General features: G+C 41.6%; 2 protein-coding genes across 2 annotated transcripts; one reads left to right on the forward strand and one right to left on the reverse strand.

Moving 5' to 3' along the window:
• The first annotated feature begins 3,095 nt into the window (after positions 1-3,095).
• On the forward strand, positions 3,096-5,244 carry LOC306818399 (D-beta-hydroxybutyrate dehydrogenase, mitochondrial). The gene is made up of 4 exons (XM_079335960.1): positions 3,096-3,696; positions 4,167-4,319; positions 4,412-4,545; positions 4,830-5,244. Exons 1-4 carry the CDS (start codon positions 3,345-3,347, stop codon positions 5,193-5,195), a joined length of 1,005 nt encoding a protein of 334 aa, XP_079192086.1. The 5' UTR covers positions 3,096-3,344; the 3' UTR covers positions 5,196-5,244.
• Positions 5,245-6,315: 1,071 nt separating this feature from the next.
• Positions 6,316-12,180, reverse strand: LOC306818398 (neuronal acetylcholine receptor subunit alpha-2-like). The gene is made up of 8 exons (XM_079335959.1): positions 11,753-12,180; positions 10,044-10,195; positions 9,910-9,954; positions 9,716-9,825; positions 7,838-8,057; positions 7,215-7,702; positions 6,547-7,003; positions 6,316-6,463 (listed from the first exon to the last, which is right to left on the reverse strand). The coding sequence occupies exons 1-8, from the start codon at positions 11,808-11,810 to the stop codon at positions 6,338-6,340; spliced, it is 1,656 nt and encodes a 551-aa protein (XP_079192085.1). The 5' UTR covers positions 11,811-12,180; the 3' UTR covers positions 6,316-6,337.
• Between the last annotated feature and the right edge of the window lie 696 nt (positions 12,181-12,876).

A 12,876-nucleotide genomic window follows, 5' to 3' on the forward strand; every position in this document is an offset into this window, starting at 1 on the left:
TGTCGATGCAGTGAGGGTGTCTTACTGAAGCTTTACATTTAAACTGTACGTGCAAGAAAACAAAAAGAAAAGACATTAATTAAACTGAAACGTGCACAGTGCCACAGACGCCCCGAGTTATGAGGAAGTGTGCTGGTCCACTGTGACGGTCCACTCCAGCTGTCACCCGTGAATTGAATAAACCGTATCCAAAGTCATAAGTGAAATCTGCCTAAACTTTCTGCAGTTACTTATCTGCACCAGCAGGGGGAGTCACTGCTCTTCCCTACCCCTGGTTGCATTTAGCTCATTGACCTAGACTGGACTGAAGTAGAGTTTACAGCGAGCAGACAGACTGTCCAGCCCACTGCTGGTTGCAAACATTTTGCAGACGATGTTAATGAGCATTTATTTCCCTGTTCTCCCTTTTTCTTCATCAAATATTTTTTTTTATATAATAATAATCTGAAAAACATCCAGAGTGTGACCTTCTCCGTTGCAACAATAAACCTGACTGACTCATCTGATCTGCACTCAGTGCAGCACAACATGACGAGTGTTCTCTGCAGGACGAGCTGTGTAACGTGTGTCTCTAAGTATAAAGAGGCAGCAGAGCTAAGATGGTGAAACTTGTGATTTGCCTACGACCTGTTTTTGTAAATATTCTGTCTGTAAGAAGCGAACCAACAAAACACAATCTCCTACCAGACTTTCCCCTTATTGACAAACTTCTGACTTCATAAATCACATATTTCCCTCCGAAACGATCCCTGTGTTTCTCACAAAAACAGCAAGTACATCCAACAAAGAGGACGTATAGAGAGTGACTCGTGGGACAATCTGTTGTTGGAGGATTTTAACGTTGATTAGGCAGCGTAATAAGACACAATTATGATCTTGACGCTTGTCAACAAATGTTTATATTTCCTGTTAGTGTTGGCATAAAGACATGGATCTTATCTTTGTCACTCATACATTAAACACTGATCCTTGTCAGGGCTTCATGAAAAACTGTGTTTGTGTTACACAAGAAGAATGACTTCATCTGTTTATAAGGGAAGAACATCAGAGTGAGCTCAGGACAGCGACTGATCTCTTATTGAAACACAGCCTTCGTGTAAAACTGATAACCTCAACTTTTTACACAAATGTAGTAAATAGGTTTGAATCCAAAATAAGCACATGATTGTCCTCGAAGCGAGAAACACAATTTTCTTAAAAACAGAAAACTTGGAATGCAAAAAAAGCATGACTTTTATTACATGAATTTCAGATTTAGTTTTTCGGGAAAAAAGAACCGAAACGTGTGATTCAACACAACGAGGGTCATTCTTCTTCTGTGGTTACACAAACTGAAATGTAAATCATTTGACTTAAATGTTATGCAGCGTCCTTCCCTGCAGGAAACAGGGATTTTGGGGATTTAATTTAATGTTTTTTTTGTTAGCCTGATCACCTTACAGCAAAAAGGTTCCTGTGTCAAATCAGTCTTTTATTGTGCAGTTTGCATGTTCTCCCTGTGGATGTTTGGGCTCTCTCCAGGTACTCTTCCTTCCTCACACAGTACAAAGCACAGCCTGTGCTGTTGAAAAGGCTCTTTGTAATGCAGCCGACAAAACAAGGATGGATCCACTGAGTCCTTGAAGTTCTGCATGTCCTGAGAAACAAGAGCTGACCGACTGAAGCCGCCGAGCAATGCAGTTTAAAATGTAAGTCATTAGTTTAACTCAATCTAATAGCAGCCAATACTACTGTTGAGGCCTGGAAACTTCAACTTATCTTAAAAAATAATAGGTATGTAAGTTATGTAGTTTATCCGTCTTTCATGATGATGACGATGATGATGTGCAGGTGATGAAGAAATATCCGCTGACACTGACTTTCTGGTAATTTAAGATGTTTATTTACAAAGACAAGAAACAGCAGCGTTACCGCTCCAGCCTGGGAGAGTCACCAGCCTCGAGGGCGATCCCTCTCCAATAAAGACGGACACTGGGATTCATTCAGCATTTGGTCAAAGCAACAGAAGAACATCCATGCCCTTATTTGGACTTACTGTAGGTCAACAAATGGCATTCAGGTCAGCATCTTCTCATACATCCTATCCTCCTTGTGTTTACTTTAAACATACGGCCTTAGGGATTATAAGTCAATGCAGGTTTGACTCCCTCGTAGTATCTCCTAAGGGTCCACATGTTTACTCTTGTTTAGACCCAAATGTTATCCTTCACATTCTGAAATAATGACCCCTAATACACCACTTCCTACTCTTGGATGTTAAACCAAGCTCTTCCTTAAGAACACTTATTGCTTTAACAAAAGTTCACATTTTACCAGCACAGTTACAGTTCACATAATAGTTTATATCACACTGTGTCACAAGCTTAATACACTTCAGTTACCTTACATAAAACTCCAGACTCTCTTGCCTCTCATCGAGTAAGTGGGTTAATACATCTCTCTTTCCCATCTTAAAAGACCTGAACATGGGACCATAGAGCACATCGAGATACATTTCATAACTCTTAAAATTTTTAGAAGAATGCCTTAAGTTATTTTTCCCGGAAACATTCTGACCAAACCTTTCAGTCAGTTCCTGGGACAACAGAGGGGGTTGTTCATGCTGAGAAACATTTTTCTTCACAAGTCTGTGTCCCCCTCAGGGCTCACTTAAAATGACCTAACTCATTACAGGCCTACTTACTAATGTTGTGAGATAACTTGACACAGTCTTGGAAATGCATTCAATTCCTCACAGTGCATGAGGGGCTACATAAATAATGTAAGGAAGTTGTTTCGTCCCTTTGTGACACAGAAATAAGACAAGTTAGAAATGTTTAAATTAGACAGATATTTATCACATCCAAACTTATTCTACAATTCTTAACTAGCTGTGCAGCATTTGGTGAAGTGACAATATGACAATCAGATATGCAGCCTAGACTTTGCAATTATGTCTTAGTGCTATAACCGAATCAGATTGAAGTCTGCATGCTTTTTGCCTCTGCAGTTCCTGGCAACGTCAACATACATGAAGACAATCACATATCGCTCCAGACTCTTAGCTCATATGTAACTCTGCTGCTAAAGTTATTCCAGGAACTGGCAGTCCTGAATGCTTTTCTATCCTCTCTGGAAGATGAGTCGTGATATTGTTTTACGAATTAATTGAAGAGGAGAGTGAAAAACCATGAATGATTGTAAACACAAGTATAAAGTGTCTCCTTACAGTCACATGTGAACCTGAACTAATTGTTTGAAATCAGCCCAAATACATCAGAAGGCGAGATGAACTCTGCATAAAATGCAGCAGTAGCAGCAGCAGACAGTCTCCAGACGAGGTGGTCAGTAGACGCTTTGCCAGAATGAATCACATTTTCTTTATCGGCCAAGTCATTGGCATCTTCTCCATCTCTGCCATTTTGCTCGTCCTCCTCGCAAAACTGGTCTGCCGCAAACCGGTGATCATGCAGGAGGGTTACGGCTCTGCAGTTCTCATAACTGGCTGCGACAGCGGCTTCGGGCACCAGCTGGCTCGATGCTTGGACCAGAGAGGGTTTGTGGTCTTTGCAGGGTGTTTGTGTCCGGAAGGACCCGGGGCCCGCAGCCTGCAGAGTCTGGGCTCCAAAAATCTGAAAACCCTCAAGCTGGACGTCACCAGCGATGAAGACGTCCAGCAGGCGAAGAAGATTGTGCAGGAGAACTTACCAGAGAAAGGTGAGAAGAAAAAAGAAATCTTGTGTTTAATTTAATGTGGATGAAAGCTAAGCTTGCAAGAAAAGATAGGAGATAAAGCGTCACTTAATTTTCATTTCTTTGTAATAATCATTATTAGGAAATATGCAGCTTTGTGCAACTGAATCTCAACTCTTTTTTGTGATTTTAAGATTTTCTCTGAAATCATTGTATTGATCTTAAAAGCTTGCAGCTCCTCATAAAATTGACTTACCATATTTTTTGTCAAAATGTGCTTCCATTAAACGTTTAGTGAAAATATTCTGATCCTTTTAGATGAGATTGTCTTTAAAATCCTTAAGATGAAACATATTAAATGTCACACTTAAAGCAGTTTGGGTTTTTATGGATTTGCATACAGGTGGATTATATGAGTGGAAAAAACTAAATTATCTGTTTGCAACGTGCTGCCTGACCTAAATTTTCGACTTGTGATTTTCATTCACTTTCAGGGCTGTGGGCGGTCGTGAACAATGCAGGCATCTCCGACTGGGCTGAGATCGAATGGAGCACCATTAAAGATTTCCACCACATGGTTGACATCAACCTTTTCGGCTGCATCAGAACCTCCATCGCGTTTCTACCTCTGGTCCGTGCCACCAAAGGTCAGCTCGTTCAGCCTGTCTTTAAACCTGTGCTGATGTTTTGAGTTAAAAAAAAAAACCCATGCTCTAACGTGTCCTGACACATGTCACAGGTCGGATGGTGTTCATGTCCAGCATCTTTTCCTTCTTTAACTGCCTGAACATGGGCGCGTACAGCGTGTCAAAGAGAGGCCTGGAGGCGTTTGCGGACTGCCTCAGGGTGGAAATGGCCAGTTTTGGCGTGAAGGTACAATTACATACACACAAGTCCTCTAAGCACTCTGAGGCACGATGTTAAGATAAGAAAAAGTCTGCGGTGGATTTCATGTGATGCCTGAAGTCAAACAGGAAGTCAGTGTTTTGTATCTCCAGTTACGGTTATGTCAATAGTGTTCATCCAGTATCAAAACAACATGACTGATTTTTAAGGATAAATGATGACCTAAATCACACAAGTATCTCAATGTTTGCTCAGATACATTTAATCCAAGACAGTTTTTGATGATAGGAATGTGTGATTTTTATCTTCAGGTCAGCATCATCCAGCCTGGTAACTTCGGCCAGGCCACTAACATCGTGAGGATGAAAACAGCGTATGATATTTGGGAGAAACTGGACGATGACCGAAAGCAGAGGTTCAACATGCAGTACGTCAAACTCGCCAACGAGTACTTCCTGTCCACGTGTAGGAGTGGGTTCAAGAACGCCGACCTCGTCATCGACGCCATGCTGCACGCGGTCACATCCGCTAAACCCAAATACAGATACCTGCTGGTGTCCACGATGGATATGTGTTTCTTCAAGGTGTTCCCCTTTCTCCCCACGGCTGTCACTGATGCGGTGTTTAAGCTCAGCTCCATGTACACCAAAAGAAAACAAATGCTTTATGCCAATTAGGAAAGACGACTTTAAAGAAACAAGGTAGCATCAGAAGCAAAAAAACAAAACAAAAAAACCTGCCATGAAATGAATGTCTATATAATGATTCGCTTGACTTTCTTTAAAATGCACCTTTTTTGTATAAATTGTATTTCAATCACTGTTTTTATTATCTCTTGAAATGTTTTATTCATCTTAAAGTGTCTCTGTTGGAATAACAAGTTTTTGTCACGACTGTTGTTTTGTCTATCTTTACTCAGACATACACACACACACCGTTACCATGGCTACAAAAATATAAGTTTTATGGACTGATACCTTGTTTAGTTTTTTAAGTCAATTATTTGGGGCTCTTGTTAACCTTTTAAGCAAAATAATATATATATTTTTATTTGATTTTTACCGAAGCTTTATTTATCTAAGAAAAAGGGAGTCCTGCAGAAGCTACACACACAACATACAGAAAGAAAAATGCTTTCAGCCAGCACAAGAGAGTCTTTATGACATGCAAAGTCTCTGATGTCGTCAAAAATATTGTCATTGATTGTATTCTTGAAAGCATGCTTTGTGGAGTGTGTTAATGGGCATGGAAATGCGAGGAGGACACTCAAACATTGGGTGTTTTTAAGAATATAAATTCTGGGTATAAGTGAACTCCCTGAGTGTCAAACTCTCAAAGCCTTTTTTGTCCTGAGTGCGTTCACGCTGAAGTTAGATAAACAGGGTGGCATGTTAGTCCAGGAAATACAGAACAACACTATAAAGCATGCTTCTAAAGTATTTATAGGCTTACTGGGAAGAAAATATGATGGATGCTGCATCTTGATTTGAATGTTTTCTTCATCCTATTGTACATTCATATTATTAAGAGCTGCCAAGGAAAATGAGGATGAAGCTCAAACGATCTGAGAGGCGTGATGCTGGGATGGATGATCATAGAGAATCTGCTTAAAAACAGCTTACATAGTTCCATAATTATTGTAATCATTCATAAAGTTAATTAACATTAAAATTAAGTTAAAGCAGTTTAATTAACAATTAAACAAATTCTAAAGTTTTAGAGTGGATAAAACATCAGTAAACTTAACTTGACATGTTTACATGCAAGTGAACCTGTAAACTGTTTAACATGAATCACTGTTTCCATATCTGGTTTGCTTCTAAAACATCCCAGAGAGCCACGGCGGCAGGAAGAGCCCGACTGTCCCGAGGAGACACACGATGATGAACATCCAGAGGAAGATCCGGTCCACAACCATGGCTACGTACTTCCAGTCCTCTTTGACCTGGAGAAACGCAGAAGTGAAGGACTGAACACCTGTGAATCTTTTTGGTAAAGAGAGGCACAATAATAAGCGTATATACTCACTGAGAAGTCTGCATCCTCAGCTCTGAGATGCTCTGCGATGTAGGTCACCCCCTCCAGGGCAGAAACCACAGCAGGGGACAGAAAGGAGGCCGGGGTGCTCTGGATCGTACCGTGCTCAACAGGAGGGTCGTCCCAGTCCAGGCTGAAGGTGGAGGGTCTCTGGGGGAGGATGGTGTAACCCAGACATCGAGCAGTAGGAGGCGAGAGGGACGAAATCCTCTGTTGACGAGCTATCTTCACCCCAAATCCCCCGACATGATCGGCCTCCTCGCAGCCATGCAGGTCGCAGAACTTCATTTCACCTCTCGTGTCCAAGATGTCGAGACGGTGGCTGCTGTGGCAAAGGTTTTCATTCTCGTAACCATGGAGATCAATATCTGACTCCTCACTGATCCACGTGGAGGTGAAGTGGCCTGGACTCCGGAGGGGGAGGAGCTTATCATTGAGGTGACGCCGCCTGAGTTGTCCAAAGAGAAGAAAACAAGGAGGTGTGTTTTTATTCTCGGAGGTGGTGGAGACCAAAAGCAGAGCAAAAAGACCGTTGTTTACTTTTATTTACTTGAACTGCCAGATTATTCTGAAAATGTTCCCGCTCTTCGCTCCCTGTTTTCTGCAGAACCTGATGTTTTGTTTTCTGGGAACGATATCAGCACAGCTTCCTCACTGACCTGTGGACCGGACGCTTCATGCACAACCAACGTGGCACCGCCGTCAGGAACAGCCATCGAACCCACCGCGGCATCCTGTGAGTCGCTGACGAGCGGTGGTGCACGTTCAGCACGAACACTGTGATGACGATGGACAGCGTGACGAAGATCATGGTGAAGAGCAGATACTCGCCGATGAGCGGGATGACCAGCGACGTGGACGGGATGATCTCGGTGATGAGGAGCAGAAAGACGGTGAGCGACAGCAGCACGGAGATGCACAGCGTGATTTTCTCGCCGCAGTCGGACGGCAGGTAGAAGACGAGGACGGTGAGGCAGGAGATGAGGAGGCAGGGGATGATGAGGTTGATGGTGTAGAAGAGCGGCAGGCGGCGGATGACAAAGTAGTAGGTGATGTCTGGGTAGATCTCGCGGCAGCAGTCGTATTTCTTGATGTTGTAGGTGCCCACAGCGTTGACGATCGCCCACTCACCGCTCTCCCAGTAGTTCTAGAAATCAGAATAGTTTTAGCCTCAGAGGATCCACCCTGCAGACTCCATTTTAACATAATCCTGCAGGTGTGAAATGTTAGTTACAGCTGCTTTAAGTGCTTTTATTAGACATTAAAACGTCTTTGTTCCCACCTTCAGGTCCACCGTGTTCTCGAAGGGCTCCAAATCGATCTTGGCGCGGTCGTACGTCCACGAGCCGAACTTCATCTTGCAGCTCTGCTGGTCGAAAGGGAAGAAGGTGACGTCGATGGAGCAGGAGGACTTGTAGATGGCGGGCGGGACCCAGCGGACTCGACCCGTGTGGAAGAGGTGCGCTTTGGTCATGTGAGTGACAGCGAACTCGCCATCTGCACTGGAAAGGGAGATAACGAGGTCAAAGGTCAGCGTTGAGTCGGGGGGAAGAAAGAAGCAAAGTAAAGGATGAAGAAAAGAAGACTTTTTTTTAATTTCCTGTTTGATGTACTTCCTGTCTCACACTTTTACCCCTAAAGAGACATTCAGGCTACTTTATTAACCCCAGAAAAGAAATGCAGTTTGCTTTGGTTACATATTTAACCGTACAATTAAAGCAAAATAGTTTTTACTCTGTTGACTATTAGTCTATTTAGTTTATTGATTAAACAAAAACCAAAGATGAGGATTAGAAGTACGGAGAGAAATAACAAGGAAAACCTTTTGAATAATGTGGAAAATAAAGATTTGATCTGACTTCTTCCTTTGTGTTCTGTTTAGAAGACGTAGAAGTTTCCGTCACATCTCAAGTCTCAAACTCCCGAGGTGAAACAAGAAACCTCGGGCTATTTCCAATTCACACAGGAGACCATTAATAATTAACCACTGGATGTTAAAGACACGACACGGCACCCGTGATGCAACTTTATTTGAACAAGTGCTGAAAGAGGAGAAAGTTTCGCCTCCTTCCAGACAAATTTCAGATGTAATACTTCCTGGCAGCCCCGCGGGGACGAAACCAGACTAAAGCTGTGTGATGCAACAGCGCTGGAATCAGGGTCATTTATTCAGAGGGGTAATTTACATTTATCACACACGGGTCTGCAGAAATCTGCAGAAACACTGTGATGTTACCAAGCCGCTTGACCTTCCTCCTCTTCACACGCTGATCAAGCAGGTAATTGATCACTACAGATAATTTCTCGCTCCACCTGCGGAAATTTCAAAGTCGTGTTCGTTTCAGTGCAGGAGCTTCATCCTCTCTGCTGCAGATTTACAACAAAGCAGTGGATGCACTTGATATGAAGAGATGTACTTATGCAGTTGTTGCGTATTTAGTAGCACATGAGCTCTTTAGAGGGCCAACATGGTGCTCTTATTGAAGCTTTAAACTCCACAACTACTTATCCATTTATTTAGCATTTCCTCCTCATGACGGCATCTTCTCATGTTGTATGTTCCCCTTCAGGATGTGGTCCTTTAAAGAGCTGGATCTGCAATTCTTTCACTTCTTTACTTATTTTTTTATTACTGGCAAGAAAAAAAAGCCTGCAGGTGATGAGTTCCTTATCCCCTGAAGAAGTCATTTATCATTTCACCAGGACAAAGAAAACAAACGATGACGGACATATAAATGAAGAAAAGCACAGGAAGAACGACACAAACTTACCACAAATGTCCTCTCAGATTTGTGTCATTTTTAGAATCTCTGAGAGTTTAATGTAGAAGAAAGAACGAGTGGAGCAAAGACTATATTTCATATAGAACAGCAGCCTTTCTAACGAAACTGAAAACAGGAATAATGAAGGTGCTGTTCTGAACTCTTAGTTAATTGGACAGAAGTTTGATATCAGTGTTGTGCAGAAAAAGTTCATTTGTGCTTTTAATGACAAATGAAAAGGGAATTTTGTTTGCAAATAAGTAACAGGCAGACGGATGAGTTTACTTTTTTTCAGCGAGGATAAAACTTTTAATCATATTAAACTGGATCTGTGTGTGAAATAAATCTCGACTTTAGCGTTAAAGCTCTGAGAATTTGCTGTGTGTGTGTTTTTGTACTTGTTGTAGAGCACGATGTCCGGCACCCAGATGAGCTCCGAGGGAACTCTGATGGACGTCACGTTGTCGAAGTCTGACGGCGCCCACTGCAGCTTGTAGTCCGTCCATTCCTGCCAACACATGCACCGTGTTTTAACGACAGTTTAAAGGAAAAGATGACACGCAGTCCCTCGGGTCTGCTTCTCTCTTCCTACCTGTTTCAGCCAAACGTTGGTCGTCATCATCTGATTTTTTTCATCCTGCAGTGGAGCGAAAAATGGACAGAAAGCAGCCAATAAGGAGTGTGCATGAGCGAGTGTGTGTGTGGTTAATGTGCTCGTGTTCTCACCACGTCTATGAGCTGAGCGATGGACAGGCCGAACTTGACGACGACCACGTCGGTGACGTTGCGAGCGGGACGCGTCCACTTGCTGTAACTTCCAAACAAACTCCTGAAGAGATCATCCTCGGTGTGGAGACGAGGCCAGTCCTCAGAGAGAGCTGACACAGAGACACACGGAAAGAATCCTTTAGCTTATAAGCAGAGATAAGAAGTCACACTCAGAGTTTCAATCTTTTCTTGCCTCCTTTTTGATGCTTTGTGTGTGTTTTACTCTTTCATTGTTGAAATGTGTCTAAAGGACGATCTCTACGTTTCCCCCTTCGTAATCTCTTCTTCTGCTAAAATAACAGCAGAGAGAGTCAGAGAGAAATGCTGTCTCCTCTCTCTGGAACAATAAAAAGAAGCAATTACCTGAACTTTATGTTCATCAAATGTCACTGATCGAGCCGGAGATCTATGGCTGATTCTATTTTGTTACTCAGCAGAACTGTTGGAGATAATTGAGCAACACTTAGCCAAGTTTTCCCAGCAGTCATCACTCATAATTTCATGCTTGAAATAAACCTCTCTAATCTCCACTGTTCGACCTTTTGTGTCAGCTGTGATTTCATTTGTTTCGCAGGTGGAGGCTGCAGGAGTTGAAATGTCTTCTTCTGCTCACCTCTCTCTTTTTTCTTTCTCTCTCTGAACTTTGGCAAGCAATCTGGCATCACCGGCGAGCAATTTAGGATTAGCCGGTGCAATAAACGGCGAGCCAAGAGCACAAACTGTGCAAATGTGTGTAATGCCAGCTCTTGTGATTATATTGGCTATTTATAATGCATCAAATGATGTTTCAGGTGAGGCAGTGCCAGAGGAGGAGACACAGATAACATGTTCTTAGGATTACGAGGCACAGAGACTGTTTGTTTATGATCTTTTCCTTGTTGACAACTAATTATTCTGCTTTAAACTGTGACACAAATGTGACGTTGTGTTGGACTTTTTTATTTTATGTGTTGCTGCTCATCAAGTTCAAAGACTGACTTCTCTTTTAAAATGCATGTGTCAAATGTTTGTTTAGTTTTACTAAAAGCCGTAAAAAACAATATTTGTCATTTCTTTTTTTTAAACACTGAAGCATTAAATTATTAAATGTGTTATTAAATGTGCATTGAGCTTTTTCTGTTGTAGAAAACTAAATGTACAGGTCGCAACTTTCATAGTTTCCTCTTGGTGGTTTTAATTTGTGTTTTTCTGTCATTAAATTAAAAATAGTTTACAACATTTGACATATTTTGTCTTCTTGTCTGTCTTGGCTCCAAGTTGAATTATTTTATTTAAATTTTATTTAAATATAAAATTAAAAGTAGCTTATATAACCTTGATAATTAACATATTTTTAAATGCTCATATTATTCACACACACACACACACACACACACACATATATATATATATATATGAATATTATGAGGGATTAATCAATTATTAATTTAAACTACAACCCGTTAACTGGAGATTATAATATTAAATGATAACTAATAAAATCATTTATAAATTACACACTGCCCCCATTAGTCCTATATAATATAATAAACATTAATGTTTATAAGAATTTTACAAGAATATAAGAAGTGTTTTTGGTAGAGAAAAAAAAAATTCTAGATCAGGAGTACGAATATTAATTTAATATTAATTTATTAACGCAGGGGAATTTCACGGTCTTTACTTACCGTAGTTAATGAGGATCCAAACGCAGTAAAGCGATGATAAATGTTTTTTCTGCTCCATTTGAACATAAAAAAAACAAACTCCAGGTTCGTTCAGAAGACGCTTAGTCTGTCTGAGAAGTTTTTTTAGTTGTTTTTGTCCATGGCTAAAAAAAACAGGCTCCGTTCAGTGCTCGTCTTCAAACAAGGTACACTTCATCCGACCGAGAGGCAACTCACTGCTGCCGCCACCAGATGGCGCCTCTCGGCTGCTCAGAGAAAAGTCATACAAGCTTTGAGTAGAAGAAGATGAAAAGGAGTTCTTCTTCGGCGGCGGTTTTTAGTGCGCATGATGGGACGAAAAAGTAAGATATCTCACTCCGCTGCTTTTTTCGTGGCTCGGATAAAAGTGGAAATCTAAGTGAATTTTATATGAGGTCTCACTCTGCATCTGTAGTGCGGCGCTTTCTTTTGGTTAATTGGCTCAGATTGCCTTATTATATCATAGCTTTAGCTGTTTTGAGAGAGCCGATCACAGTTCATGTGACTGAGAGGCAACTCACTGCTGCCGCCACCAGATGGCGCCTCTCGGCAGCTCAGAGAAAAGCCATACAAGCTTTGAGTAGAAGAAGATGTAAAATAGTTCTTCTTCGGCGGTGGTTTTTAGTGCACATGATAAGACGAAAAAGTAAGACATCTCACTCCGCTGCTGTTTTCGTGGCTCGGATAAAAGTGGAAGTCTAAGTGAATTTTATATGAGGTCTCACTCTGCATCTGTAGTGCGGCGCTTCTTTTGGTTAATTGGCTCAGATTGCCTTATTTTATCATAGCTTTGGCTGTTTTGAGAGAGCTGATCACAGTTCATGTGACTGAGAGGCAACTCACTGCTGCCGCCACCAGATGGCGCCTCTCGGCAGCTCAGAGAAAAGCCATACAAGCTTTGAGTAGACGAAGAGGAAGACGAGTTCTTCTTCGGTGGTGGTTTTAAGTGTGCATGATAGAACAAAAAAGTAAGACATTTCACTCCGCTGCTTTTTTCGTGGCTCGGATCAAATTGAAAGTCTAAGTGGCAACTCAACCTCATATTTATTAAAGGACATCCTATTTATTGGTATAAAAAACACGATATTCTGAACAGATCCTCGCTG

This window comes from Symphodus melops (genome assembly GCF_947650265.1).
Source record: "Symphodus melops genome assembly, chromosome: 23".
Lineage (NCBI taxonomy): Eukaryota > Metazoa > Chordata > Actinopteri > Labriformes > Labridae > Symphodus > Symphodus melops.